Below are 27,245 nucleotides of genomic sequence, written 5' to 3'. Positions count from 1 at the left end.
GCCTTGTACTGCATGGTGACACTTGAGGATTGCATAGGAAGTGGGTGGTAAGTGGCGCAGAGTATGCAGAGCACGGTGAGTTTCTCTTTTTCCACGTCTCCCCGCTTCTATGCGGACTACCTGCATGTGCCTCATAAGCCACCCCACCATACATCATCAAATTCCCCAAAGATCAGTTCCACTCATGTTCTATACCTTTGCTGTATGCCTGCGCGCACACCCCCAATGATATTATTCTTAATGACAGTAGTGTAGCACACATCTTGGCTAGCGTCCTCTCCTGTCCTCTCCAGCAGTCCCATAGTAACGATACATGTCCTCCAATGCTGCATAGGACTACCGGGGCATCTACATGTTGTAGTACTCACGAAGTATGACGCATACGAGCACATGACGAGAGAGCCAGACAACACGCAGGGTGGCTGCCCCCAGGCCGCTTGTGTGCAGAATGAGATTCCCAAAAGATCACAGACCTCTCACATCCTCCACTTAATGGTACCATACCCTCGTGAATCCGATGGTTTCCGGAAGAGACAACCATGCCTATTCGTGAATTGTGTTGTCCGAACTTTGGAGGGAGTGCAGGAGACGCGAACTGCGTCTCGCGCGACAGGAGCATTGTAGCCTGCTACGAATTCGATATGTGCATGTGCGGGGAAGCTCAAAGAATAGGGATCTGCAACAAGCAAGTAAATTGGTGCAGCGGACGAGGAAATATGGTCGGTCGAAGGTCCACAAGGGAGGCATCAGTGGGCGTCGGACGCAGGTGTGGCGCGCGCATTTGTCGGCGCCCAAACGACAAGTCATTTGAAAACCGCTGTAGCTCAAGTGAGGAGCCTTGGAAGCCACGTGCATCGGAGCGCCTATGAAGCTCCTATGGCGGTTTATGATTCGGCCCATCAAGAAAATGCACAACATATCTTGCAATTCTCTTCCGCACCTTCTCTGCAGATGCCTCTGTGTGACCTTGGTGCGCTAGTCCACAAAGCCCAGAATGGGTCAACTATAAACTACCTTTTGTGCTGAGCTTCTTTTAACCCCTCGTCATCCCTGAACGACTTCGGACCCTGAGAACCGGCCTGCTGAGGTAGAGGAGACAGTGTTTCAGCTCTTCTGCAGCATGCTGTCGCTCTCCTCACTTCATGCCATGTCTTGGCCAACCCTTGCACTCGACGGGCCTCCTGCCTCTGTCGGGTCCGTCTTGCTCCTCACCGCCGCCGTGGTAGTCGTCTCCTGTCTTATCATTCGTAGGCGGCGTCTACACACAGATGGACAGTCGTGTGAAGAGAAGACAAGCCCCGAGACGTCCACTTCTCGCAAACGTCTCAAGACTCGCGCCCGAAGCCTTCGTCCCAGCAATAGCGACTGTGGCGAGCAGGGCCCCGCACCTCGGCCAAGCTCGAAGAGAGCAAACGCACAAGCGAACCACGAGTCCGGAACGAGCGGAGACGAAGGCCTCAGGATGGGCAAACGTCTAAAGCAGGTATATGATGCCTTCCTCGTGTTGGACGTGGAGGCGACCTGCGTTGAGGGATCAGACTTTGCATATCCGAACGAAATCATCGTGAGTCTCTGTATCTTTCGCATTCGCATGCATACACTGAACATGCGTCTCTTATGCGCCCCATATCCCACAGGAATGGCCCGTGTGCCTGCTACGGTGGAAGGATGCGAACGTGAAAGGCAAGACGCGCGAGCTCGAGATTGTCGCGGAGTTCCGCAGCTTTGTGCGGCCCACATGGCGGCCTCAGCTTTCGGAATTCTGCCAAGCTCTAACAGGTATAACGCAGGTTAGTCTGCCGTGTCTACCAAGCCCTGTGTCCTCTGTAGAGATCTCGACTCTCCGGATGCCCGGTGCTCTGCCTTACAGGGTACTAGCCTATTCGTTGGACGCCTGCGCCGCATTCGTCATTCGCACCACATACTCGCCCAACGTGCGCCATGCAATCCGTCCTACCATGTCTCGTATCAGAAATATTCTAAGAAACATGGTGTGCCTAAAGCTGAAGTTGTCGAGCCGCACGCCACGGGCGGGACTTCCCGTCATAGAAGCATCCTGAGGAGTACCCATGGCGTGGCGCCGTCCTCCTTCGTCTACGCTGCTCTCATGCTAGTGATGTTTTACGTGTGGTCAATGCCTTGGAGAGCTTCATTATAAAGCCAGAGCCCTGATTGACTGCCGGCCCACCACGTCATGTGTATGGATTGGGCTTGGACCCTCCAAAGCTCATGACAATTCTTCACTATTATTAGTCGAGCTCATATCGCTTCTGACACTTGCGCGTACGTCTTGCAGGAGCAAGTGGACTCGGCGTCCACCTTTCCTGAGGTGCTGCAAGACTTCCGGAAGTTCCTTGAGGAGCACGAGCTCCTCGATGAAGCCGGGCATCGCCTAGCGCGATTCTGCTTCTGCAGCGATGGCCCATACGACATTCGAGACTTTGTGGTGAAGCAATGTTTCATCTCCAAGGTCAGTCACACGATGCCGAGCGGGGATGCAATACTGATTGTGGGGTAATGCGGCGGTCGAACGGCAGATCCCAGTTCCGGCCTGGCTAAGTGGGGACGTCATGGACGTACGCAGAGTAGTGGGGGAGTGGCATGATGCCAACACGGCAGCCGCAGTGGAACGGCGACAGGTGAACGTGCGGCTAAATCTCTGTTTATCAAGCTCTTGCTGACCGCTGCGTTACAGGTTGGCGCATTTCCTCTCCCCAGGAGAATGACGTTCCCCATACCCCGCCAGCTGCACGCGCTTGGCTTGGAACCGTTCGTGGGACGGCAGCACAGCGGCATCGATGTGAGTCCAGCCCCGGATCTCAGCGTTGCGACACCTGTCAGACTGACCCACATCGTGCATGGCGCTCTACTCTAGGACACCCGGAACATCTGCAGACTTGTCATCGAACTTGCTAGGCGTGGCTGGAGACTGGAGCCCAATACCGCTATCAATCCCAATCGACGATGGCCCTGGATGGGCAAGAGAGGGAAGGTTCTCGAAGAGTATTATTCTTAGCCCCTGAAACAGCTACAGACGATGTCTGCAGGGCGCCGAGGAATGCATGTGTACTAGTCTTGCCTTGCACTAGGCGGTTATCGCAATAGTGACCTTCTATAGATATGACTCGGGTGTTGTTGTAGGATGATTTTTGTTCGATATAGCACAGACCGCCAAGACCTTCTTTCTCCTGTCCATTCCCCAACCCCCAACGTGTTCGCAGGCATCCCAGGCTTGGTGCCGGTACTTGCGTAAACCGTATCCGGTGTGAGATGACATGTACATCTGGGGCTATGTTCCAACACACCCTACAGACTGCGCCAGCACCCCATACAATCGCGCCGGGTCTGTACAGATAACCCGCCCTACATGGCTTTAGACAGCTGTACCTCCATATCTTGTCATTCGTGGGTATTGCGCCTAACTGGCATCAGCCATCGTCGCACTAGGGCGATGACGTCCCGACTCGCTCGGAGGTGAAATAACATCGGAACTCTATTGTATGCAGAATAAAGTAATGAGACATGCAGCGTATGTGGGGGATGACATTGGGGATACACAATGTTAATGTTAGGAGTATGTACAGAGAGACCAGCGCCCAACCAGATAGTTCATCGCCGTCTATTACCACGAGAGTACGGCGTAGATGCGAGAGACGTGTACGACACGTTCACTGTGGGAGAATAGCAGCCGTCACTTTCCGCGCCTATAGACGTATACGCCGCGAAAGTACTCACGAAATCCCAAAGCGTACCGAAGCACGGGATACCAGCTTCTTTGCATCCCTGCGAAACGACGCGACGTGAGTATGCCAAGCTCTACTACCGTCTACACAGCTGCGCCGTGTGTGACGGGCTAAAGGCTCCTGATCTCGGACACGCACCTCCATCATCTCCGAGTTTCCGATGTAGTTGGAAGTGATGAACACGACTGCGTGAACGGAGCGCCGCGTTAGCGTTTGAAGAACGACAGCGAGCGAGGCGCACGGTATCCGCGTACCTTCGGCATTCCAGTCATGGTAGACCTGCTTCAGGATCTTCATAGTGTCGGGACGCCCACCGCGCACCTTCGAGTCCCAGAGCAGCAGCCGCTCAGGCTCAATGTGTCGATGGATAAGGCCGCTGATCGTCGGGCCGAACGTCTTCTCTTGGTCGGAGCCTGTTTTTACACACGCGGGCGCGGACCACACGGAGCCGTGGCGCAAGCAGAAAAGAAGGAACGGAGCAAAAGTCAATCTCGGCCTCTTCGACTCCGCAGCGAGGGAAGCAGGGACGTACCGATCCAGATCAGATACCTAGATTGGTACATAGAGTCGCACAGGTACGCGCACGCGGTCGAGGAGAAGTTTCAGATAGACTGTTCCCGCAGCACACATGTGTGAACGAGGACGCACCAGTAAGGCGATTGGATACATGTCGACAGGGCGGCGCCGATTCCGGTACCCGTGCAGATACGGATACCACGCTTGTACAGGGTGGAGGTGTTGGACACACCGGCGAACTGGTATAACAGCAAAATGAATCACCTGCAGAGTGATCTGCGACGGACTACATACCTTCAGTTCACGCGTCCAAAGCGTCCGAGGTGGGTCGTTAACGAGGCTGCGTGTGAAGTCACCTACGAAAGGAGAGGTCTCGGCAGCTGCTTTTGGAGCGTGAGGACACGGCGTGACGAACCTTGCACACCACAGATCATGTAGTGGTACTTCGCATGTGTGCCCTCCCTAAACGCAGTAGTCGTCAGCCCAGGGTGCCATGCAAACAAGGGAGTGAGAGTAAGGCACATACGAAATGATACCAAAAGCGTGGTACTCCTTCACAGCGCTACGACTAATGCGGCCGAGCAATCCCTGCTGCATCCCACGGCGGAAGCGTACAATGGCTACCTTGGGTGACGGCTGACAGGATCAGGACGCGTCAGCGTTTACTGTGACAGGCATTACGAGAACTAATCACCAGCTCGATGTCGACGGGAACCTCGCGCGTGCAGATCCAGGGGAGGACAATCCAAGTCGTCATGCCCATGACATACCAGAAGTCCTGCTGGCGGACCAGATGGCGGCCATCGGGAACCCACTGCCTCGTCTTCGTGTCGTAAATGTCGCCCATGATCGTGAATGCCCCTGTGAAAAAAATCTTCAGCCAAGCCCACGGCTGTGCGAGAGGAGTCACATACAAGTCATCAACAGCGCAGTCCAACCGACGAAGCGGTGGTGCCGCTCGAACACGCTGCGGCAGATGAATTAGGCGGCGGCAGACGCAGAAATGCAGGGCAGGCTTACTTATGGTGAGTGTTGCGCACCCACGGGAATGCCGAGATTGCGGTGACGACGACGGCGACGTTAGTCAACAGCCCGAGGGCGAGGATGGCGTTGTTCTCGCTTAGGTGGTTCTCGTATGTCAAGACCACCTTGAATGTCAACCAGATAATGCCGGAGATGGCGCAACCGGAGTGGATACCACCGAGATGCTGAAGAGAGCGCTGTCAGTGATACTCAACCCACAACAATGACCATCACACTTTTACCTGTAGGACGGAGGTGCAACCGAGACGCCACCACAGAGGAGTCCACTAAACAAGACAATTAGCGGTTGGATTGCGTTTTTTGGACTTTGAACATACCTTCGCAAACAGTGTGTTGACGATCAAGTATAGACATCGGCCGAAGATTTCGTTGCGCATGAGGATGGAGAAGTTGAAGTTGGCAACAGCGAACGCGCCAGCGAACTTTCGTGCGTATGGCCAATGGCCGGAGACGGCGAAGCCGAACATGATCATATTAATCGAGAAGGCAATAGTGAAGAGTTTGCTATCATAGATGTGAGTATATGTGCGGTATCAGGAGGTCGAAGGCCACCCACCGATATGTGTTGTACCAAAGCTTGACGATGGTGGCCTTGGACGCCGGCTTCTTCTTTCCAGTCGCTTTCATCGACGCGAAGGGATCCTGCTTTGTCGCAGGTGCGGTGAAGGGGGCGAGCGCCTTCTTCTCATCAGGAAAGATATCCTTCTTCTCGTCCGCAGGGAAGCTGAGGGGCTTCTTGTCGACAGGGTAGACATTGACCTGGTCGAGAGTGCCCTTTTCAGCATCGTCGTAGGCGGGTGCGGGGGTGCGGGGGTCGGGGGACATGATGGCGGTGGCGGGCAGTTGATAGACGTGCGACGGATGTTGGGAGTCGCGAAGGCTAGTAGCTGTGTCTAATACACAGATCGCTGCACGGGACGGGGAGGGGTCAGTCGAATCCGACCAGGGTTCATCCGGCCTTTATCCATTCCATGAGCGCGAAGCAGGCACGGAATGAGAGATCTTGAGTGTGCATCTTGCGCGTCCGCCCAGGGAAGAGTGGACCGCAGAAAGGCAGTCCGGTAGATCAATCCTCGTACCCGGAATGGGTATTGTCGCAGGCCCACACGGGGGGCATAGGTCCAGCTCCGCGGTGTGAAAGCGTTCCCACAGGTTCCGCAAATGCCACGGGCAAATAGGAAGCCCCCGTGTGCAAACCTCGGATCGTAAATGGACGGCAGTATGACCTCATCCATTCACCAACATTCTTCCCTACCTCGCTCTTCCGTCCATGAGGGTCGGAATGCGGATCAGTTGGAACGTCAAAGTCGCCGTCTCGCGCGCTCGTGACATTCGTCTTGGTGGCGCCGGAGAGTAGCGACGACAGCCGAGACGAGCTGTGCATTGCGATGGGCGATAAGCTCTGGGACGCAGCGAGCTAGCGTCATCCTTGTGCACGCTGATTGCGCAGGCGTCCGAAACGAAATGTTGGTAAGGTTCCCACTGTGAGTACAGCACGAGAGGAGCACCTAGCAGATACTCATACCTGTTACGGCAAGAAGGTGTGTCGACGGCTCCGGTTGCACGCGCTCCAAAGACAGCGGGCCCTGATCCTTTCTGCTGATACAGCCCCGCAACCGTGGAGTAGACGCAGAAACAGAGCGATCTTCACACATTTCGCGGAAGCACCCGCGCTCGTGCAACGACGGCTCTCCCATACCGCTCCTGTGGTGCAGTGCCTTTCTGACAGTTTCGCCGGCAACTCGGTCTGCCTTGGCGCAACCGTACCGGGGCCAGAGGAAACGCGTCTGGACCACCTCATCGGCGGGCATCCTCCAATGGGCACGACCCCCGCCCTGAAAACATTATGGTCAGAAGCGCCGTGGTGATAAGGGCTGGCAGTGCTAGCGCCTCTGCGTATAATAGGCAGCAATGCTACGGCAGAAGCCACCGGCCGGACAGGACATGGCGAGCTTGAGCCGCCTGAGACTGGAAATAGGACGGGTGATGGTTATGATGGACGTCGAACGTTGGGATTTCAGCGCCACAGCGACACGGCCGGCGAGTTTGCGATAGCTGTGTCGTACTGGCGCCCGCCTGCCCGCTCCGTGTCGCATCGGAATGAATCTGATTCGGTAGACAGGACTCGGCTGCATGATGCCCTCAGCCAACAGTGCGCTCAATACCGACAGGAGACAGGGACGAATGCAGGAACTCATAAATCTTAGATGCATGCCGAAGCCCATCCTTGCGTCGAGAACGCGCCAGTGCGGGGCTGGACCAACGGCGGCGGGCCGGCATTCAAACTTTCGCACCGACGTGGAGTTTTGAAATTTGTGGGTAGGTGTGTGCTCAACCTTCAAAGGTTAGTCTGACTCAGTAACTAGTAAGCCCTTCAGATCCAGCGACCGACATGACCGACATATGCGGACTTTGGCACTCGGGTGCGCCACCGCCGACAGTCTAGTACACGTTTGTACAAATGTGCGCACTATGTTCGCATGTTGCGACGTTGTACTCCGACGTCGACGCAATCCGCCTAGTAGGTCTGTTTCCGGGACCTTTCTATGGCTAGACGCCACGTCGATAGCGACAGTGCGTTTGGCTGGAACGCCGTTTGTTCTCCATGAAAGACGAGCATGCCTTACGATGGCATGTTTCGCATCCGATAACTATGGTGAGAAGCCATATGCCCACACGCAACAGGACAAACGTACTCCCCGAATGTTGCCCAACACCGATGGAAAATTTTTGCCAAATCCAACGGGCATGTCATACAATGAACGAAGCGATGTACATGTACAACAGACATGATTGATCAGGGCCCCATGTGTGAACAAAAAAAATTAGATGGAAAGCGCTGTGAACCGGGATAAGGATAGGGGATACGAAGACAGAGGTATCGACACGAAGACAGAACGAGGCCCGCACACATACGCTCAGAGGAGTATAGCCAGATGCTAACGGACACCTGTCCGCAACATAAGCACGACAGACAAGGCACAAAACCGGCGTGGCAAACTGACAGCACGAGCACCGCTCAGTTCGCCTCGGCAAAGTCCCTCAGGTACTGCAGCTGCTTCGACACCTCGTCCTTGAACGCGACGATGTCGCTGCTGTTCTTGATCACCGCGCGGACCGTATCTTCCCTCAGCCTGTTCACCTTCTCGATCTGCTCCCGGTATCTGTCAAATTGGCAGGCGCGCTCCGTGAGCATACGAACGCTCGACAGCGCGAGAGATGGCAGGAGATTGGCAGGAAGCATGGGAAGGGGGGAGCACCGACGATAGATGAGTTAGAAAGACGTACGCGATTTGTAATGCCTGGAGGCGCGACTTGACGCCTACCCCGTTCGCCATCGCCGCTGTCCTCGCAGCCGCGAGGTCGCGTTCGAGCCGAGACGCCTCGGCGTTGCTGACCAAAGCTTCCTGCTGTGCCGCCTGGCGGAGCAGTACGGAGCCGACAACAACAACAACGACAGCGACAAGAGGAAGACAGACAGGCAGACGGAAAGACAGGACAGATCAAACCGTCAGCATTCCCGAACGGATCCGAGCACAGCACAGCACACGCACCTCGCGCAGCTCGTCCGCCTGGTCGTTGAGCGCGTTCGTCTTGCCCATCACCTCGAGCACCTCCTCCTCGACCGTCTCGCACTCGAGCGTGAGCTGGTCCAGCTCGTCGTCTACGCGGATCCGCTCGCTCTCCACCTCCGCCCGCGCCGTCATCTTCATCTCCGCCACCCTATTCAGCGCCGGCTTCACCACGCTCCTCACGTCCGCGCCCACCAACAAGCCCTGCGCGCCCGCCGCGGCGGGGCGCAGGTCGAGCGCGAGGTCGACGCCCTCGAGCGGCGGCGGCAGCGGGGGGAAGAGCCCGAGCGCGGACAGCAGCGCGGTGTACTGATCGAGCGCCTCCTCCGCGTCGGACACCTTGCGCGTGAGCGAGACCTCGAGCCGGACGACGACCTGCGACGTCTCGTGCTTCTTGTGCTTGAGCGCCTCGAGCTCGCGCGTCAGGTTCTGGTGCTCGGTGTTCATCCGCAGCACCTCTTCTGGCGAGAGGTTCTGCTCCTTGACGATGCCCAGGAGCCGCTCCTCCTCGGCGCGCAGCCGCTCGAGGTCCGCCACTGCGCGGAGGACGGGGGCGGTCAGGTCAGCGTTGGATTGGAGGAGCTGAATCCATTTGAGTGCACGCACGGTTGTACTCTAGCTCGGTCTTCTCGTCCTGCACCTGGCGCAGCCACTTCTGCCTGCGCTCCTCGAACCGGCGGAGGATCTCCTCGAACTTGAGCTTGTCGCGCTTCAGCGAGCCGTTGTCTTTCTTGAGCTCCTCAAACGGCGGCTGCAACGGCGTCAGCGCGCGTTCCCAGCGACACGAAGGCGTTCATACCGCTGACTTCTTCAGCTGCTCCCAATCGGTCTGGATCTCCATCAGCTTCTCCCGACGCTGCTCCAAGTCGGAGAGGACGCGAGCGTCCTTCCTCGCTGCAACAACAATGAGCAGGAACTCGGGCCGGGGGTCGGTGCAGACGTACCATAACGCTCCTCCAGAAGCTTCTCCTGCTCCGGGAAGACGTCCTGCCCTTGCAGGAAGACCTCGTACGCGGTAGTATTGTGGTCCAGAGCGAGCGCGAGGTGGTGGTTGATGTCATCGAACTCGTCTGGCACGAGCGTAGGATCCTGCAGTGTCGGATGTCCACTGGTCATGTATCGCTCGCGAGCCTGGCGTGCGGTCAGACATGGCTACGGGCGAGGGAAAACGAGTCCGACCAACTTTACCGAGTTCGGCCAGCCAGTGCAGCATGCCGAGCAATGACGGCCACGAGTGCATGGCAGCGGGTGTCGGAAGCCACCGCACGTCGATCTGCCCGACGTACGGATACTTCATGGCGCGCAGGGCCTGTATGAAGTGGTCTTCGAAGCGGAGCTCGAGCTCGAACGGCCACAGCGGGTCGAGGCATATGATGAGGTGCTGGAAGACCGCGCGGAAGTCCTTTCCTGTGATGTTCTGGAGCATCTGGGGGGCGACGTCGAAGCCGGTGCTCATGAGGAAGCTGCCCAGGTCCTGGCGCATCTTTGCTTGGAACGACTTGTCCCGGAGGGGGCGGGCGTCCTTGGCGAACGTCTGGCTCGATGGAGGTGCGGCTGCTTGATTGCTTCCTTGCCACATTGACCCTCTCCGGATGTTACTGTAACGTAGGGTTGCTGTAAGTACATGCTGGCAAATATTCGAAGCTGAAGCTCTTGCATGGAATTGTCTGCACATGCTGATGTCCACGCACGCCCTGTGGACTGAAGGCACTGGAGGATGAGCAACTCGCACATGGAATAGGCAGTCGAATGATCCAGCTCCGTGCCACCCCATCCCTCCCACACATCACCATACGGTTGCTCGCCAATGCGTCCGACCTTGTCTACAACCCATATTCCACTTACTGGCATTTATCGCAAACAAGCAAGACTCACTTGTGCATTGGTGTACGGCCGTAAGACTGCGGCTTACTCGCACTCTGAAGTAGCGGGTTCACATTCTGTGAGCGCATAAGCGACTGCCTAGGATTTGAAGGGGGAGGCATGGGATAGGGCGCGCGGATTGCGGGGCCTGCGAGAGACATACGTCCATGGCCGTGGGCGGGTTTCTTGACGGTTGAGGGTACGGGGAGGTTGGAGCGAGCGTTTCCGTAGGTGTCAGCGTGGGGGGCCATCGTGCTGCGTCGTCCGGTGAGCTCCATGGGGAGGGGGAGACGACGGACGACGGGCGGCAGGAGTCGGGAGCTGGGGCGGGGGCGGGGGCGGTGGAGGACAAAAGCAACCAGTGGCGGCGGGCGACGCGGGGCGGGTTGAACGCGTCAGTCACACGAGCACGTGCGCGCGATGGCATGGTCGGGTCCGACGGGTCGGATTACTTACCGCATGGATCCCGTCTGCCTTCTCCTGCACCAGCTGCACCCTCGTCCCCATCGCTGACCCCGGCAGAAGAGCGCGCGATGTCGGCCACCAGGGAGCTCTTCGGAGGCACCATCACCGCAGACCTCCCCTCACAGCTCATCGATGCCTCGTACGCCCTCCTCCATCTCCTTGACGTCACTCTTTGCAGACCTCTCTTCGTCCAGAGACCTCCGCCAAGTGCCAGACACACAAGAGGTCTTCCTATCACCTGCCTCCGGGATCAGCATCATCGTCGAAGTCCTCCAGAGTGTCCCCGCGACCGACCCCCGAGAAGCCGCCGGGTACGTCCTCCTTGTTCCTCTATTTCCCCGTCCCCATCCGAGCCGACGCCGATCCCCCTTCCCCGCCCTTCCCCACGCTTCCCCAGCCTCCACTTCGACGCCCTCGCGCACGACAATGACGCAAAGTCCCACAAGGTCCACGACGCGACCAAGGTCCCCAACGGCTCCAACGGCGCCACCCCCGACCCCGTCGTCCTCTACGGCACCCAGACCGTGCACAAGTTCAACAGCACGTCCGCGGACGAGGTCCGCATCCTCCTCGCCCTCTACCGCGTCAAGCACAAGGCCGTCGACCTCGTCATGACCATGAACGTCCCCATGACCAGCACCGACGGCGGCTCCGTCAGCGAGGACAGCTGGGCCGAGGCCAAGGCCGTCTTCGACATCGCCGCCAAGTCCTTGCGCATCGTTGACTACGGGTTGTTTGCGTAGGTCGCGGGGGAGGGGCAGTGGTTCGAATCCGTCAATAATACTGTGAGTCCTCTTCCCGGCCGCAGTCTCGTCGCTTCCGAGCCCGGCGATCTAACGTGTCCCGGGCAGGTATCATAGGAACGTTTGCCCGTTGTTGTATACTGATTCTTCAGTGCATAACTCCTTCGGCTTGCGCCTTGTACGCACGCAATGCCAGTACAAGACCTTCGATGTCAGCCTAGTCCGTACTCTTGAAGGGGTATACCACCATTGTACTCGGGGACTCTGGCACCCTAACGCCTGGTTTCGTTACGCTCATTTGTCACAGCCTACAGCGGTATGGTCTTCTTTGGATCCCGATGCATCCTGGCGCGCTTGAGCTCAACCTCATACTACCAAGCGCCACACATGTCCCTTGAACAGCTCCAGGATCCGTATCCGGCTGCCGTTCCCTTCCTGCAAGTTCCAAGGTGGTTTCTTGCTTGTCGACGTATCTGCCGGGAACTTGATGCCGAGCAGTTCCTAGGACATCGCCGGTCGTCTACTGAAGTCTACGAATCTATGCATGCACGGAAATATTTGGCGTGAGGGAAGGTGGACGTGGTTCCGTCCTCGCAAGGGACACGGCGGTCCGGCCCTCGCTTCAGTCTCGGACCCGGGTAAGGTATTGCCTTCCGAAGACTGTAAGTTGGCCTTGCAAAACCTTCTGCCAGGAAGCGGTCGATATCCGGAAGCATGCCACGACGAGCAGCAGCTCTCTACCAGCGTAACATATGAGGTTCATGGAGTGGGACAAACTGTACATTGACCAAGAAGCTACAGATACAAGTGTGTATACAAAGCAAAAAGCATACTGGAGAGATTGCCCGGTCGTGCACAAACAGACAAGCACAGCGTGAGACACCGACGGCAGCAACGACGCCCGTCTAGGCCAACCTCAAGGAACAGCCCGACCGCACGGGTAACCACCCCACATCCGTGGGGGTGGGGAGCATTCTGCGAAGCACGCTCAAGCGAAAGCGACGTCGTCTTCCCTCCCAGCCTCGTCCCGCTCCGCAGCGGCCTCCGCCTCAGGGTCCTCCTCTATCCTCTGGCCCACCACGTTCGTCGTCTCCGCTGCGGCCTTCGCCTCCTTCTTGCGCTTCGCCGACTCCTTCAGCTTCTCCCACCGCTCCCGGAAGCGCACAATCATCGCTTTCTGCAACGCCCGCACACCGATGTCAGCTCCTGCTCGAAGACGGCGGCGCCCGCGGGCGGGGATGTGGATGTGGATGTGGATGGGGATGTGGGACGGGGCGACGCCGACGCACCTGCTTCTCGTTCTCGCTGCGGAGGTTCCGGACCTCCTCCTCGAGCTCCCGCACGCGCCGCACGAGCTGGGGGTCGCGTTCGCGGCCGTTGTTCGCCGCCGCGACGGCTGCGGGCACCGGAGGGGGGACGGGCACGGTGAGGTTCAGGGACGCGATGTCCACTGGCGGCTGTACGGCAGTCGGGCGCGCGACGACGGTCGAGGACAGCATTGCGCGGTGTGCCTGAGACCCGGGAACAAACGTTAGCACGAGCTTCTCTTCGGAGCACACGACGTCGGCATGAAAGACGGAGCAGCAGGCCGCAAGGGGGCACGCGGCATCAGAAATACGGCTTGGAAAACGGAGAGGAACCGCACCTCTTTCCTCGCGAGCATAATGCTGTCGCGCAACTGCTGGTCCTGTTCCTGGCGGGCCTTGAGCGCCGCCTCCATATTCACGAGCTGCTGTCGTTGCTTCTCGAGCTCCGCCTTGAGCGAGGCGTTTTCCTCCTTCAGAGATGCGACGCCCGGCTCGGACTTCGACGGCACGAGACAGAACGAGTCCGCCATGTCGTCATCTAGAACGCCGGATGCACGCGATGAGCGAGCGATCTTCACACAACCTGCCGTAAACGGTGGCTCCTACCTTCGAACGCGCGGACATCGTCGTCCCAATCGTCGCGAATGTCGAACGCGTGCGACGGCTGTGGCGGAGGCGGGAAGACGCTGGGCCCCGGCGCCGCCTCCGTGTCCGAGCCCGTCGCGGGCGAGTCGTACCGGGTGAGCATCCTGGAATGGGCGGCCTTCACGAGGCTGATCCCGCGGGAGATCTTCTTGGATATCGGATCTTCGAGGTCGGTGTCGCTGCTCCAGCTGCCGTTCCGATTGCTGTTCAGATTGGATTCTTGGGGAGCGAGCGGGGCGGTCGCGAATGCAACGGGTCGGGAGAGATACTCCAGCATGCCCTCGGTCGCCTTCCAGAATTGGTGGAATGCGTCTCCCGGGTCAGACTGTGCGTCTCTTAGGACTTACCCGATACATGGGACAATGGAGAGGAGGCGTACTCTTTGCCCTAGAAGCATGAACGACTCGTCTACCGTCTGCTGTGAGTCCGACAGCTTGTTCTGGGGTTGCGGCGGCGGAGGTGACGATGGAGGCTGAGGAGACGGAGGAGAGACACTGGTGCTTGGACCAGCAGCGGGAACTCGAGGGGGCTTCTGCGGTAAGGAAGGATCCTTGTTCTCTTCTCTCAGCTTCGCAATGCGCCTTTGCAAGTCCTTGCCCATCTTCATGTGTTCGTTGTGCAGCATTCGAAGCGTGCGCTTTGTCTAGGTGGGGGAAATGTGAATTACGGACAGCGGTCGTGCCATGTACAGCGAATGCACATCGTTGATGACAGGAAACATGCAAGGGCGGTGAGCGGCCCCGGGTCGATGACAGCCAAGAACGAGCAAAAAGCGCACGTTGTCGTCGTTCGATGCATCTACACACGCTTGAAAGGCCTCTGCGGCCTTGTAATGCTCCTCAGCCGCGGGGATGAGAAGGCCGCGGGCGAGGTAGTCGTCGGCATTTGCAGCATGCTGGTGAGCCTGCGTCCACAGCCACCGCAGGATATGCGAAGGCTCCGTCAGCGAGCACGCTCATGATCATTGTTTGGTAACGTTGCATACAGCGTTCAAAGGCGAGTCCATCAACGTTGCGTGTACAGAGGTAAGGAGATTGGGAGTAACAGGCAAGGATGAGTGCCGCGACTCGGAGGCGCGTGACGCGTGTGTGCCTCCACTATACGTAACCATAACTTGGGGTTCTTCGGTCCTTGAAGCGGCCGCCAAACGTGGCTTCTTCGGATACCGTCTGCATAACCTCCTCCGCTCAACGGCCCTATTTTGTATGAGACTGAATCGCTTCCCAGGCCTTCTTCAAACGCACTGCCATTCAATTCCTCTACGCTGGCGCTGGCTCTCCGATGTTCGGCATGGTATGTAGTGGTAAAATGTGTGATCGGGATCAACTGCACGATCGTACGGCCCCCAGCGAGCGGATATCCCAATACGTCCGCCCTATGAAAGCGGGAAGACAGATTAGAATATCTCGGTGCCCATACTTGTAGGTAGGGCCTCGAACGTATATAAGCTGACACTTTCGAACAAGGGTGTGCAAACACCATCCATTTCACTCACCTGCGAATAGCGACAATACCCTCTTACCGCCCCAGGTAGTCGGATACACTCATCATGTTCGCGCACTTCAACGTCTTCAAGAAGAAGCAGGATGCTCAGCACGAAGCCGGCTTCACGCCGCTGAGTCGACAGAAGCGAGTCGAGGTCAGTTCATCGCTATCTCGTCATGGTGTTTCTGAAAGATATTTGCAGAAAAAGTCTCGTCGTTCCGGCGAGAAAGCGCGCGCGTCTACTGGCACTATTGAGTTGCCTTCCACCGCAAAAGAGGTAATCACGAAGACTGTTGATGACCTTTTAGATGGCACTCACGCATTGTGTGCTAGGCATCCGAACTCAGGAGATGCGGCGGCCAGACATATATCAAGTCCCCTAAAGGGACTGAGCAGTACGATCCCTTCGAGCCGCCTCGAGAGCCGGCAACCCCCTATGCTGCCGCTAGGCCACCGTCTGCTCGCCCTCGAATCGATCGGAATACTACGTCAGTGTCTTGCACTATTCGCAACCCCTTCCGCAGTCAGTCCAGCGAATCCATCGACACAATTGGTCAGCTGTCGGAGTGGTCCACCGAATCGGTCGCGCCCATCGGACGCACAGTTCCTTCGTACCTGCCAAAGTGGGGGGTGACTCCTATCATTGGATCCCCTCACAAGGCTTCGATCACCACCACTCTTGACCCCTTCCTGGACGCAGAAGATAGCTCGTCCGAGCCGGACTCTCCAGCTACCCCTGTCGTCGTCATGCGATAGAAGAGCGTGGGTACGGCTTTCAGAGTACGTTTCGTCGACTAAGTGTTCTTCGACCATCTGCCTAATTATTGACCATCAACGCGTAGGAAAATGCTTTAGCTCCCAAACCTACTCGTCGTTACCCTACCCTGCGGCTACCATCCAACGACGGAAAACCCCAGCCAAGTAACGGAACCGCCCAGAAAGGCGCGCTGATATACGGTTTGAAGGATCCGCATAGTTGATGCTGGCCCTTGGCTTGAGCTCTCGACGAATGGACCTTTCTATCATCGATCTTGCACATCAGACTAATTCCAGCCACGAAACCTCTACGCGCTACGGATTCACTCACTTATGTTGATAATACAAGGTTGTATCCATAGCATTCTCATGTTATGTCGCACTGTGCTTCCATCAGGCGTGAAGCGATTGCTGTTGCAACTGAGTCGCTAGACTAGGGCTGGTTTAGGCAAAGTTACCGAGCAGTACAGTTTTATGTCGATCATCACATGTAACATCACCTTTACACGTGAAGATATATTGAGTGCTCAGAGTTACGACGCAGAGGAAGAGTACTTTGAATAGCGTCCTATAGCCTTGCGTTGAACTCCAGAGCTTTCACGAACGGGACTTGCCTAAATCGGAAATGCATGGAGCGCGTGTCCCGAGGAAATCTCTTGAGCGAGATCTGGACGCTCCTACCTTCAACGCTCCTCCTCAGACCTAGCTTCAAAATGTTTCAACGTGATCCTCGTGCAGGTGCTTTCTTGGGAGGTGACCGTGTGTCCGGACAGGATGTCCGGGACCAAAATGGTGCGTCGACCAGGTCGCTCATCCCAGGATGTGCGTTGAGAGTCTCTACGCGTAGTCCTCGCCGCTCAAACGATTGCCAACATTGTGAAGAGTTCGTTGGGTCCCATGGGTCTTGATAAAATGTTGGTGGATAATATCGGAGTGCGTACTTGCTCTCTTGCCCGTCAGTCGACCTTTTGACATTGTGTCGCGCGGAACGCTCGCAGGAAGTCACCATCTCCAACGACGGCGCTACGATCCTCTCTCTCCTGGCCGTCGAGCACCCCGCAGGTCGTGTCTTCGTCGATCTCGCGCAAAAGCAGGACAAGGAAGTCGGCGACGGAACGACGTCAGTCGTACTCATCGCTGCTGAGCTTCTCCGCCGGGCAAACGAGCTCGTCAAGCAGAAGATTCATCCTACTACGATCATTACTGGGTATCGTCTGGCGTGCAGGGAGGCATGCAAGTTTATGCAGGACCAGCTCAGCGTGAAGGTGGATGCGCTTGGACGGGAAGCCCTCGTCAACGCTGCGAAGACGAGTATGTCGAGCAAGATCATCGGATCGTGAGTCCCTTGGCTTCTGTTTACAAAGAAGGGGCGATCAAGCAGAACACGGACTAATCCCATGTAATGCGGACAGGGATGATGACCTCTTCGCCCCTATGGCGGTGGACGCGATGCTGTCCGTGAAGACGATCAACAACCGGGGCGACATCAAGTATCCCGTGAAGGCCGTGAACGTCCTGAAGGCGCACGGACGAAGTGCGCGGGAGTCGTTATTCGTGAAAGGCTATGCCTTGAATTGCACTGTTGCAAGTCAGGGTACGTCTACGTCTACCCTTCTCCGTTTCGCCGTCATATAGGTTGACAATGCTGACTCGCAATGAAGCCATGAAGAAACGCATCACTGGAGCGAAGATTGCGTGCCTCGACATCAATCTTCAGAAAGCACGCATGCAACTTGGTGTGCAGATTCTGGTCGACGATCCTTCACAGTTGGAAGACATTCGCAAACGGTACGTTTGAACAGTTTCATAATTGACACACGCTTGTTGACTTCAATAACTAATGTAGCGAATCTGACATCACTATCGAGCGTATTCGCAAAATCTTGGCTGCTGGAGCCAATGTTGTCCTTACCACGAAGGGTATCGACGACATGTGTTTGAAGGAGTTCGTTGAGGCTGGTGCAATAGCTGTACGCAGGTGTAGGAAGGAGGATCTCCGCCGCATCGCGAAGGCGACCGGTGGTACGCTCGTGTCCAGCCTGGCCAATTTGGAGGGTGAGGAGTCGTTCGAGCCGAGCTACCTCGGTTACGCCGACGAGGTCGTGCAGGAGCGCATCTCCGACGATGAACTCATTCTAATCAAGGGCACCAAAGTCGTCAGCTCGTCGTCGATCGTGCTGCGTGGCGCGAACGACTACATGCTGGACGAGATGGAGCGTGCCCTGCACGACACGCTGTCCATCATCAAGCGCACTCTGGAGAGTGGCTCTGTTGTACCTGGTGGAGGTGCTGTCGAATCGGCGCTCAGCATCTATCTCGAGAATTTCGCGACGACAGTGGTAAGTCCCAGATGACCTCGGGGCCTCGATCATGTTCCTCGATCTGGGTCTAACCAGATCCGGTGCTAGGGTTCCCGAGAGCAACTCGCCATTGGAGAGTTCGCCAGCTCGCTCCTTGTGATCCCGAAGATCCTCGCGGTTAACGCGGCGAAGGATTCGACCGACCTCGTAGCGAAGCTTCGTTCGTACCACAACGCTGCACAGCAGGCGCCTATCGGTGATCCGAAGAAGGTGCTCCTCCGATATGGACTTGACCTACTCAACGGTGAAGTGCGAGACAACGTGGCGGCTGGAGTGCTCGAGCCGACAGTTAGCAAGGTCCGAAGCCTGAAGTCTGCGTTCGAAGCTGCCGTTTCGATTCTCAGGATAGACGACGCTATCCAGTGCATTCCTGGTGAGTAAAGCCTTTGGCTGTCATTGCTGCGAGAATGCTGTGCTCAAGTACCACGATCCTAGAATCAAAGCCTGAAGGCGATGGCCATGGACACTAGAGAATACGAGGTCGAAGAAGTGGGACGCGTAGTTCGTGTTGCTGCATTGTACATCATCTACAGTACGAATGGCTATAAGGGGTACCAAAAACTTCTCCGACGTGTACATTTACTTCAGTGACCATAATTGATGGCCTTGTAAGGTGTGCTCCGACCTTGATTAGGTTTTCTTGGCCATAACATAGTCGTGTAATCGCGGCCCACGAGATGTCGGAGAATCAGTCACGTGACTTAGATAGACGCGGTTGGTTTGGCGGGTCGTGCGCCGGGCCCGTTTCTTTGAACATCTCCTCGACCTCCCGCCACTAGCCACCCTTTGCGATCCGTGCGCGACCCCTCGCGCCTGCTGCGCCTTGCTACCAAGTTGATTCATACCGTCTATGCCCTAAGAACACTATGCCACAAGACGCTCCTCCTGCGGTACTCACCCCGCAGCTATGTCAACGCTACTCTTCACTTGTATGGTACTTCCTCGACGCCGATCTCCACAAGTCCGCGCTTTTCTACGCGGAACGGTACTTTGTCCTCGACCAAAAGAATCACGACGCGCGCCATTTATATGCCACTGCACTCCTGCAAGCGGGTCAACCACACTCGGCTCACAAGCTTGTCAATATACCGTTGGACAATCGCTGTACGGGGTGCGTCGACATCATAGCGAAATGCTGCATGAAGCTGGGTAGGCACAGGCAGGCGCGGGGGGCCCTGGATGTGTGTTTGCAGGACCCGGACTATACACCAACTCGTGCGTCTCTCCATGACGCGTTAGACACGCTGCATGCACGGTCCCACCTCATGGCTGAGAGTTTTCACAGAGTCCATGTCCGCTCGGATAGCGAGAGCATCTCCTGATGATGCAATACGGCACTGTCAAGCAGGGAATACCGCGTTGAAGGGTAATCTACATGAAATTGCTGCAAGAAGTTATATTCGGGCCCTAGAATTGAATCCAATGCTGTGGGAAGCTTTCGAGGGTTTATGTGCCATCGGTAGGTCCTTCTCTAATCTGTCGTACAGTGCGTGTTCTGACGTTGCTGCAGGGGATATTCCTCCCGTGGAGACTTTGTTTCCCGTCCGACCGATGCCCGTTCTACAGAAATCTTCGGAAATAGGGCCCAGTAAATTGTCAATACCAGTTGCAACAGGTGCCGGATTTTTCACGCCTGACGCTGGCAACGGCGGTAACCTCTTTCGTGGTTGGAAGCCCGAGTTGAGGAAGGATGTACTAACCGGACCGCGAGATTCAATGTTTGTCCTGGGTCTTCATCGTATCTCTTCGGTGACTTACGTGAATGACGGCAGAGCAACTACCGACTCGTCTTTCTATGGAGAGCCTTCCTTCCAGGGGCCTGTACGCGCAAGCCGCTCGCAGCCGACCACATTGGCGGTCCAGCCACCAGCTGTGCGTCCTCTTTCTTCCGCCGATGAAGCGGGCCCAGTGACCAAGAAGCTGCGGTCTACCGTTCGGCAGCGAACTGCCCCACCCTCGACCAAAGCGGGTGACATTCAGCATCAACTCAAGCCGTCGAAGTCCACGGGCGCTATTCCCGAAACCGTTCCAGATGATCGCACAAAAAGCTCTAAGGCACGCGCACGCCCGGATTTGACAATTGCTAACGCGTTCTCATACTCCCTGCGCCCACTTCAGACTACGACGGCATCGCGATCCAACACAATTGGGGCAGGTAGACCCGCAGCTGGGGGCTCCAGCACACGACGCAGTACGAGGCTACAGAGTGGAGGGAGCAAGTTGGCGAAGGTTGTAGATCCACATCCTCATCCTCATTGTTATGTAGTGCTTGACATAACATCTGTTATCCATACAGACGGTACGGGATCGAAGGCGCGTCGCAGCAAAGACACGGTCACAATCTCATGACTCCGGGATAGAAGAGGAGCCAGGGGGGTCTGACCAACCAGTCGTTGCTCCACCAGCACTCTTCGCGCAACATACGCATTCGGAGTCATCTCCGCCAACATCAGCAGCATGGACAGCAGAACAGGAGCACGCGACACAAGAAGCGTACGAAAATGATCTGGCCGATTATCACATATACGAGGTGATGCGCAAGTTCGCCAGTGCTTCGCGAGCGATGGCACTATACGACTGTCGGCTATGCCTTGATGAACTCGAAACGCTGCCTGCACAGCACAAACGTTCGGCCTCAGTGATGGCTATGTTAGGCAAAGCACACTATGAACTGGGACAGTACCCCGAGGTGCGTTCATCCATCTCCGCTCTTCGAACTTTCCATTCGATTCAGATACTGACTCGTGTTTTCGTGGAATAGGCCGAGCGAGCGTTCGAAGCCGCGAGGAATCTAGAGCCACACCGGCTATGGGATATGGAGGTGTACTCAACACTTCTATGGCACCTGCAGCGCAACGTCCGGTTGTCGTTCCTCGCTCAGGAGCTGCTTTCGACGGACCCCAAATCGCCGCAAGCCTGGATAGCCGTTGGGAACTGTTTCTCTTTGCAGAAAGAGAAGACCCAGGCTCTTACGTGTTTTAGACGTGCGGCTCAGCTGGACCCCACATGCGCCTACGCCTACACGCTAAGCGGACACGAGTCAATCGACGAGGACCTTAGCAAGGCGATCAGCTTTTTCCAGTCCGCCTTACGTGCTGATGCACGACACTACAATGCATGGTGCGTCAAAGGGCCTTTTCAGCTTCTTTATCTGTTCTTCTTGAGCCTAGCTCGGCACGTGTATAGTCGGAGTTCGAGTCTACGGCCATGGTCGTGCACAGCCTGCACAATCATAGTCGGACTTCCCGCCTGTAGCGGACAGTGAATCCGGGTCAAACGGGTCGGTTATCGCTGCATGCTGCTTCGGGATGGTGCGCGGAAACCTAGCGGACGTCATGAGCGGCCCCTCCTAAACATGACGACGTCTGACGGCAACGTCGCTTAGTTGTATGGCCTAGATTCCCGAAGCTTCAGGTGCGAGCCCGACTCGGTGAGGTTTGCAGCTGGAGCGTCGGGCGCCAGATGCCATAGACGCAAGTGGCGTGGTCGAGAAGGTCGAGTCGCAACGGGAACGGATGACGCATCTGGGCGCGTCGGCGCTCACGTGGTCGCGACTCGCACCCCACCATTCAACGCTAGCAATGTCCAAATCGCTGAATGGTCATGGGCCGGTCTTATTCTGTGTCTATGGTGTCATACTCGCTCGCTCGGACAAGGCGCATCGGAACTCTACGCGTCTTGTGATGTTACAAGCGATAGCATGTCTCGGGAACATCACCCGTAAAGGTCGGCGCTTGCACTCCCCGCAACGAGTGCTGCTGGTCGCGCTGTGGCGTTGAGGCTAATGAGTGCCTTTTGGAGGTCGCCTCTGCTTGCCCGCTGGACTCCTCTCCTAGCACGGGAATTCGGGCCGTGTCAAACGTCAAATTGCGCGCTGATCATCAGCGTCACACGACGCACAAGCGTTCAAACAATAGTCCCACACTATATGTCGGGTAAGGCGACCTCCATAGGCGACCTCTTGATGGGCGTGGCGAGTTTTGGAAAAAGGCTCGGAAAGACAGCCGACAAAAGAGTAACTAGATGATCCCGCCTGCCTCGAACGGGTTATCTCTCCGGCAAAGCAGGCAGTCCAGGAATGGTCCTTCAGGGGCAGACTCATTCCCCGACTCTCCTTGAAGTTCTATCTCCTCGGGGCAACGTTCATGTCTTGGAGCACAACTCTCGATCGCCTGCCATGCTACAGCCTCATGAAGAGATACGGGGATATGAGGCTTGGAGGCTACGCAGACATAAACTTTGATAAGGTCGCGCCAATAGGGAAGTGCTTATCAACTGATTGTTTACGTCCGCAGGTATGGGCTAGGGACATGCTATATGCGTATGAGCAGATTACGTCTTGCGGACTACCACTTCAAGAAGGCCTCCCAGATCCATCCTCAGAATGCCGTCCTGCTCGGCTGTGTGGGCGTGGTGAGTTCCTTTTCCAGGTTACGCAGTGTCGTCGGAATCGCTCGCACGACTGGGGTCTGTTTGAAAGACCGGTGACACGAAATGGGCGCCTGTTCATTCACACGCACATCATTCCGCGCGTCGATGTACGGAATGTCTCGTGTTGAAGACGGGCCAGGGTTCGCCCTGCAGTAGGCTGCCCAGTCATGCAGAGGATTCCGCTCACGCGAGCACTCCGATCTGTCTACTGACGCTATTCTTAGGTGCGCGAACGCTGTGGCGAATACGACAAGGCGCTGGAGCTGTTCAACAGGGCTATAGAGTTCTCACCCGAAAACGCGCTGGTGCGCTATCATCGAGCGAAAATCCTTATCGCCATGAAGAAATACACGGTTAGTGTTGGCGTTCCAGTTTCCGTATCGCTGGGACTGAGTCGTCTGATTGATACACGTTGTGGCGTTTGTGCTGTGTTCCCATCGTCGTGCTCATCATCTGACGCCACCGTAACAGGCAGCGGTGCAAGATCTGGAGACTCTCAGGGACACGTCCCCCGACGAGTCGAACGTGCTGTTCCAGCTCGCAAAGGCATACCGCCTGCTGGGCGACGACGTCAAGTTCACACAGCTGCTGGCCGAGGTGCGGGATGTGGCGCCGAAGAGCGTGGCGAAGATAAGAAAGCTGGTCGACACCGTCAAGGACGCGGACGTGGGAGAGGAAGTGATGGACGAAGGGTAGGCGCGGAGTCGGTCGGAGATTGGGGAGAGGGCAAGTGGAGGAGGCTGGGGCAGGAGATAGGACGGACTGAATGGTGTATGATTCGCAATAGTTGTATATACCAGCAGGACCGGTCGGCGCAATGCTGGCGCAGGATTGCAGAGGGCGCCAAGTCAGTCGCTCGCCATGTCGCGGAACGCCCGCATCACCACGGGGTCCCAGCCAATAGGAGGCGGGCGGCAGGGCGTCGGCAGGTGGCGGGCGCTGGCGGACGAGACCGGAGGAGTGGGAAATCGGCCGAGAAAGGCAGGCAGTTGAGTCACCGCCGGGCGCGTCAGCGGTGTTATAAGGGCGTCTGACTCTCCTCGTCCTCACCGGCTTGTTGCCTCCCTGCCCCCCTCCACCATGTCCGTCTAGGTCGCTCGCGTGTCTCCCGTCCCCTGCCCTTCTTTCGCTTTCTTCCCTCGCCTACACGCACCCTCGATTAGTGCTGGCGACCTGGAGAACCATGGTTAACAAATCCGTACGCAAGTCCAAGAACGGCACCATCCTGTTCGAGCCCTTCATCGTCTACCGTATACACCGGTGATCAGACGCACGCCTCCCTCCTGCCTCGTTAGTATATCTCTTCCTTACGTTTTGCCTCTGCCCTATCGGTCCTGACATGCGCTGTGCGCGCTCCTTCATAGAACGCACCGCTGCCCGCATACAGTCGTGTCGTTCAACCGGCCCTTCTTATCAACCCCTGCCTCCGCAGACCGTCCCCCAGCGCCCATGCCATCAGCACCACAACAATCTTGGCCCCCATCCCTTTTCTACATGGCTCGCTCTAAGCTGAATACCGCCGTCTCCGGCGTCAGCAAGGACTCTAGCAGTCTCCACCGCTGGGTCCTCCTCAAAAATTCCATCCTCCGTTCTCACACAGTCGACCCTGCCCCGCCCACGGCAGACGCTGATGTACAACATGTATATAGACCCGACGACGAGGCACACGACGAGGTTGAGGAGGATGCCTTCATGTTCCCTGATCCCCACGCTCTTGGCTCTCGCAGCGCCGGCGGTGGCGACTCCGAGAAGCAGTGGCTAGACTCGCTTTTGGAAGATCTTGGCGACGACGACGACTATGCGGATGTTGACGGTCCCGCTGCGTCGAGCTCATCATTGCCCGTAGACGAAGACGACGAGCAGCTGAGTCCGTTGTGTTCACCAAGCTCATCATCGGACGACCTCGTCGGACAGCACTCCAGCTTGTTCTATCAGCCGCCACCTATTGCGGTACCCTACCCTGTACCATATCCCCCTCTCCATTCCCCACTTTCGCCCTCTTGGCTCCAGCTGGACTCGTGTGACCATGATCCCCTTCCCTACTTCGACGTAGATGACGACGTAGAGGACCTCTGCATGCCAGACGCGATCGAGGACACGTCCGACGACGAGTCCGACGCGCTTTCGACGCCATACAGCCGGTCCATGTCATCGTTGTCCCCTACCGACCCAGCGTCTGTGCCGTTGCCCGCGGAACGGACGCGGTTGCGCGGCCATCCCCACGTGTACGTTGAGTCGGACAGTGACTATTTCTACCCTTTCGAGCTCGATCCGCCTCTCCCCTTCCACGACGAAGACCATTCGGATAGCGACCGCGTCTTCCGTTCCCCCATCTACCAGGAGTGTTAGCCCTTTGTCATGTCGATTATTCCCTTCCTTCGTGTATATACTGTTACGCCACTACCATCATCATCACCTGCCGCTTGCTCTCCCCCTCCCCACTCTCGTCTACACGTCCTTCGCCTCCTGTGTTGTCGTATATTACTCGTCGTATGCTCTCCTTCCTCCACAGTGTCGTGTTAATCCCTCTCTTACTCTCGGGTGTCCATAGTACTTGTTTTCCACATGCAGGGTTGCTTTGATAATGACCGTCATATGTGTAATAATATGGGGTCTAATACATCGTGTTCGAGAGACTTCGCTGGCACTGATCGCGCGCGTTGAACTAACTTCTTCGGGGAGCATCCAAACACTGCAGGCCTTGGCAGAGTCGAGGGTTTAGCCCAGCCGCTTAGACCACATCATTTCATGCAGGTGCGATCACGGTCTCGAGGATACTTGGATGAGATGCGCACTGACTTGGCTGTCCCGGGGCCTGCGGCAAGGAACTCACGAGTGCGACCACATAGAAGGAAGTCTGTTGCGGAAACCTCGGGGGACACAGCGGCAGCGGACACTTGTCGCGCTTTCTGTTCTCGAACGGATTCCCGCGTTCCTCAGGCATTCCGCCGCGAGTGGCGTCGCAGAGAGTTAGACTTTCAACCTGCGCAGCCTGAGGTGGGACGACGTGCACGTGCTCGCGCACGCAGGCTGCCGCGCAAATGGCAAAAGGTACCGCACGGCGACCCCGATCTTGCCTCGAGTCCTGAGGACGCCTGTGATCGTGCACTTATCTACGAACGAGCGATTGGCAGTGGCGAGGCCGCAGCGGCAGTGGACGGCGGGGCCCCTGCTGCCAATAAAGTATATTGGGTTCGCCGGGACCTGTACAGCGCACTTGTCCCGTGGTCATCGCCCCCGACCGCCATCGACACTTAGGGGCCTGAAGGCTCTGCCTTCTACCATCGGGGCTTCTGAGAAGTAGCAGAGAACTCCACACGTTTCGCACATAGAACAGAGGGCAGAACACATGCGCCAGCGAGACGAGGACAGCTCCTGCAGGTCGCCTCCTCCATACCGCCACCGTCCGCGGGCCCCGGCATAAATGTGCCGTCGTTCGCCGCGTGTCTTCGACTTCCTGCGCCATATCTCCCATCATATCAGAGTGCTCGGACAGCCCCGCGGGCTGCGTTCGTGAGTTCGTGAGTCTATTCAGCCAGGGAGTACATGCGTCCAACGCGAGAGGTCCGGTATCTGTTGACGCAAAGAGATCGTCCCGATCGGAATCGCGGAAGCCCCGAAGACGGGGACGGCCCCAATAAGAGAGCTCCTGAGCACGACGTACGCCCGCCGTTCCAGAACCCATGCCTCCGACCGGTGCGGCGGCAAGTGCTATCCGCCCCCTTCTGGGTCTCCCTCCGTTCCTGGGTGGATGGTGACGTGTTCGAGTGCTAGCGGCTCACCGTCGGTGGCGCATAGCTTATAGCGTTTGCGCGAGCGCGAGCGCGGGGGTCGGTCCGTCGAGCAGTGATGTGCGGGTTGACGCAACCGTTGACCAGGTTGACAGGTATAGTAAACCCGTCGACATGTCGACAAGGCCAACGGTAAACTTTCGCACGCTCACATGCCTGTCGACGACCTTCGGCGACCCAGCGGCTCCGACGACGCTCTTCCCCTACGTCAGCGCCTAATCCCTTTGTCCGCTCGTCCTCCCCGTGGTCTGAATTGTCGAGCTCTCCCCGCTCGTCCGTTTGACTTGAAATTTGGTATAAGGTTTCCTCAGCATCAATACTATCTTCTACTAATGCAAGATCAGCGCTCCAATCCCTCTGACCGCATTGCCAACCCGCCTTTGTCCTCCTACCCTCTCGCCTACTCTCACCACTCCCCTTTGTCAATATAGCAATATGCATCATATTCCGAGTACAGTACTAGTAAGTGAATCTGGTTGGTACCTCCCTGTGCCATCCATTGTCCCCAAATTGTCCATAGCAGG

The 27,245-nt window shown here is 57.0% G+C and overlaps 8 protein-coding genes across 8 annotated transcripts; 6 read left to right on the top strand and 2 right to left on the bottom strand.

The window, feature by feature from the left end:
- Nucleotides 1-1,462: 1,462 nt before the first annotated feature.
- Nucleotides 1,463-3,016, top strand: DICSQDRAFT_49122 (uncharacterized protein; the record flags this gene model as incomplete). The annotated part of the gene is made up of 6 exons (XM_007360858.1): nt 1,463-1,564; nt 1,638-1,790; nt 2,297-2,470; nt 2,538-2,639; nt 2,696-2,800; nt 2,876-3,016. The coding sequence occupies 6 exons, from the start codon at nt 1,463-1,465 to the stop codon at nt 3,014-3,016; spliced, it is 777 nt and encodes a 258-aa protein (XP_007360920.1).
- Nucleotides 3,017-3,474: 458 nt separating this feature from the next.
- Nucleotides 3,475-6,896, bottom strand: DICSQDRAFT_97014 (uncharacterized protein). Its single transcript, XM_007360857.1, has 16 exons — nt 6,829-6,896; nt 5,860-6,741; nt 5,621-5,807; nt 5,525-5,569; nt 5,280-5,467; nt 5,174-5,226; nt 4,954-5,120; nt 4,786-4,895; nt 4,675-4,721; nt 4,554-4,615; nt 4,392-4,498; nt 4,276-4,292; nt 3,998-4,156; nt 3,882-3,928; nt 3,736-3,783; nt 3,475-3,671 (listed from the first exon to the last, which is right to left on the bottom strand). The coding sequence occupies exons 2-16, from the start codon at nt 6,126-6,128 to the stop codon at nt 3,669-3,671; spliced, it is 1,509 nt and encodes a 502-aa protein (XP_007360919.1). The 5' UTR covers nt 6,129-6,741; nt 6,829-6,896; the 3' UTR covers nt 3,475-3,668.
- Nucleotides 6,897-8,035: 1,139 nt separating this feature from the next.
- Nucleotides 8,036-11,007, bottom strand: DICSQDRAFT_77317 (uncharacterized protein). The gene is made up of 8 exons (XM_007360856.1): nt 10,751-11,007; nt 10,059-10,473; nt 9,820-10,006; nt 9,675-9,769; nt 9,482-9,626; nt 8,858-9,411; nt 8,592-8,722; nt 8,036-8,467 (listed from the first exon to the last, which is right to left on the bottom strand). The coding sequence occupies exons 1-8, from the start codon at nt 10,987-10,989 to the stop codon at nt 8,323-8,325; spliced, it is 1,911 nt and encodes a 636-aa protein (XP_007360918.1). The 5' UTR covers nt 10,990-11,007; the 3' UTR covers nt 8,036-8,322.
- A 201-nt stretch (nt 11,008-11,208) lies between these two features.
- On the top strand, nt 11,209-14,734 carry DICSQDRAFT_131876 (Mog1p/PsbP-like protein). The gene is made up of 7 exons (XM_007360855.1): nt 11,209-11,342; nt 11,398-11,514; nt 11,601-11,988; nt 12,055-13,791; nt 13,860-14,223; nt 14,278-14,541; nt 14,677-14,734. Exons 1-3 carry the CDS (start codon nt 11,272-11,274, stop codon nt 11,944-11,946), a joined length of 534 nt encoding a protein of 177 aa, XP_007360917.1. The 5' UTR covers nt 11,209-11,271; the 3' UTR covers nt 11,947-11,988; nt 12,055-13,791; nt 13,860-14,223; nt 14,278-14,541; nt 14,677-14,734.
- A 369-nt stretch (nt 14,735-15,103) lies between these two features.
- Nucleotides 15,104-16,296, top strand: DICSQDRAFT_158896 (uncharacterized protein). Its single transcript, XM_007360854.1, has 4 exons — nt 15,104-15,537; nt 15,586-15,660; nt 15,717-16,163; nt 16,226-16,296. Exons 1-3 carry the CDS (start codon nt 15,448-15,450, stop codon nt 16,137-16,139), a joined length of 588 nt encoding a protein of 195 aa, XP_007360916.1. The 5' UTR covers nt 15,104-15,447; the 3' UTR covers nt 16,140-16,163; nt 16,226-16,296.
- A 535-nt stretch (nt 16,297-16,831) lies between these two features.
- DICSQDRAFT_77310 (T-complex protein 1) lies at nt 16,832-19,122 on the top strand. Its single transcript, XM_007360853.1, has 8 exons — nt 16,832-16,931; nt 16,987-17,072; nt 17,138-17,475; nt 17,552-17,733; nt 17,801-17,927; nt 17,986-18,478; nt 18,548-18,872; nt 18,935-19,122. The coding sequence occupies exons 1-8, from the start codon at nt 16,853-16,855 to the stop codon at nt 18,967-18,969; spliced, it is 1,665 nt and encodes a 554-aa protein (XP_007360915.1). The 5' UTR covers nt 16,832-16,852; the 3' UTR covers nt 18,970-19,122.
- Nucleotides 19,123-19,365: 243 nt separating this feature from the next.
- DICSQDRAFT_49884 (protein prenylyltransferase) lies at nt 19,366-23,626 on the top strand (the record flags this gene model as incomplete). Its single annotated transcript, XM_007360852.1, has 9 exons — nt 19,366-19,714; nt 19,785-19,958; nt 20,010-20,217; nt 20,272-20,731; nt 20,796-21,188; nt 21,261-21,619; nt 22,795-22,912; nt 23,155-23,283; nt 23,402-23,626. 9 exons carry the CDS (start codon nt 19,366-19,368, stop codon nt 23,624-23,626), a joined length of 2,415 nt encoding a protein of 804 aa, XP_007360914.1.
- A 383-nt stretch (nt 23,627-24,009) lies between these two features.
- Nucleotides 24,010-25,563, top strand: DICSQDRAFT_131872 (uncharacterized protein). The gene is made up of 2 exons (XM_007360851.1): nt 24,010-24,220; nt 24,295-25,563. The coding sequence occupies exon 2, from the start codon at nt 24,425-24,427 to the stop codon at nt 25,277-25,279; it is 855 nt and encodes a 284-aa protein (XP_007360913.1). The 5' UTR covers nt 24,010-24,220; nt 24,295-24,424; the 3' UTR covers nt 25,280-25,563.
- The last annotated feature ends 1,682 nt before the right edge of the window (nt 25,564-27,245 follow it).

This window comes from Dichomitus squalens, assembly GCF_000275845.1.
Source record: "Dichomitus squalens LYAD-421 SS1 unplaced genomic scaffold DICSQscaffold_2, whole genome shotgun sequence".
NCBI lineage: Eukaryota > Fungi > Basidiomycota > Agaricomycetes > Polyporales > Polyporaceae > Dichomitus > Dichomitus squalens.
The sequence above is the reverse complement of the archived record's forward strand: the minus strand, read 5'-3'. Positions and strand labels throughout refer to the sequence as shown.

What these genes read in the sequence shown, in the direction of transcription:
- DICSQDRAFT_131876 (XM_007360855.1), top strand. Translation starts at nt 11,272, where the DNA reads ATGTCGGCCACCAGGGAGCTCTTCGGAGGCACCATCACCGCAGACCTC. An exon ending in TCACAGCTCATCGATGCCTC is followed by an intron (nt 11,343 to 11,397) that starts GTACGCCCTCCT and finishes CTCTTCGTCCAG; the next exon opens with AGACCTCCGCCAAGTGCCAG. An exon ending in GACCCCCGAGAAGCCGCCGG is followed by an intron (nt 11,515 to 11,600) that starts GTACGTCCTCCT and finishes ACGCTTCCCCAG; the next exon opens with CCTCCACTTCGACGCCCTCG.
- DICSQDRAFT_77310 (XM_007360853.1), top strand. Translation starts at nt 16,853, where the DNA reads ATGTTTCAACGTGATCCTCGTGCAGGTGCTTTCTTGGGAGGTGACCGT. An exon ending in TTGGAAGACATTCGCAAACG is followed by an intron (nt 17,928 to 17,985) that starts GTACGTTTGAAC and finishes TAACTAATGTAG; the next exon opens with CGAATCTGACATCACTATCG. An exon ending in AGAATTTCGCGACGACAGTG is followed by an intron (nt 18,479 to 18,547) that starts GTAAGTCCCAGA and finishes ATCCGGTGCTAG; the next exon opens with GGTTCCCGAGAGCAACTCGC.
- DICSQDRAFT_97014 (XM_007360857.1), bottom strand. Translation starts at nt 6,128, where the DNA reads ATGTCCCCCGACCCCCGCACCCCCGCACCCGCCTACGACGATGCTGAA. An exon ending in TCAACACACTGTTTGCGAAG is followed by an intron (nt 5,570 to 5,620) that starts GTATGTTCAAAG and finishes TGTCTTGTTTAG; the next exon opens with TGGACTCCTCTGTGGTGGCG. An exon ending in CATGATCTGTGGTGTGCAAG is followed by an intron (nt 4,616 to 4,674) that starts GTTCGTCACGCC and finishes CTCCTTTCGTAG; the next exon opens with GTGACTTCACACGCAGCCTC.
- DICSQDRAFT_77317 (XM_007360856.1), bottom strand. Translation starts at nt 10,989, where the DNA reads ATGGCCCCCCACGCTGACACCTACGGAAACGCTCGCTCCAACCTCCCC. An exon ending in GACCGAGCTAGAGTACAACC is followed by an intron (nt 9,412 to 9,481) that starts GTGCGTGCACTC and finishes TCCTCCGCGCAG; the next exon opens with TGGCGGACCTCGAGCGGCTG. An exon ending in AGGCGGACGAGCTGCGCGAG is followed by an intron (nt 8,723 to 8,857) that starts GTGCGTGTGCTG and finishes CTGCTCCGCCAG; the next exon opens with GCGGCACAGCAGGAAGCTTT.
- DICSQDRAFT_158896 (XM_007360854.1), top strand. Translation starts at nt 15,448, where the DNA reads ATGTTCGCGCACTTCAACGTCTTCAAGAAGAAGCAGGATGCTCAGCAC. An exon ending in GTCGACAGAAGCGAGTCGAG is followed by an intron (nt 15,538 to 15,585) that starts GTCAGTTCATCG and finishes AGATATTTGCAG; the next exon opens with AAAAAGTCTCGTCGTTCCGG. An exon ending in TGCCTTCCACCGCAAAAGAG is followed by an intron (nt 15,661 to 15,716) that starts GTAATCACGAAG and finishes ATTGTGTGCTAG; the next exon opens with GCATCCGAACTCAGGAGATG.
- DICSQDRAFT_131872 (XM_007360851.1), top strand. Translation starts at nt 24,425, where the DNA reads ATGGCTCGCTCTAAGCTGAATACCGCCGTCTCCGGCGTCAGCAAGGAC.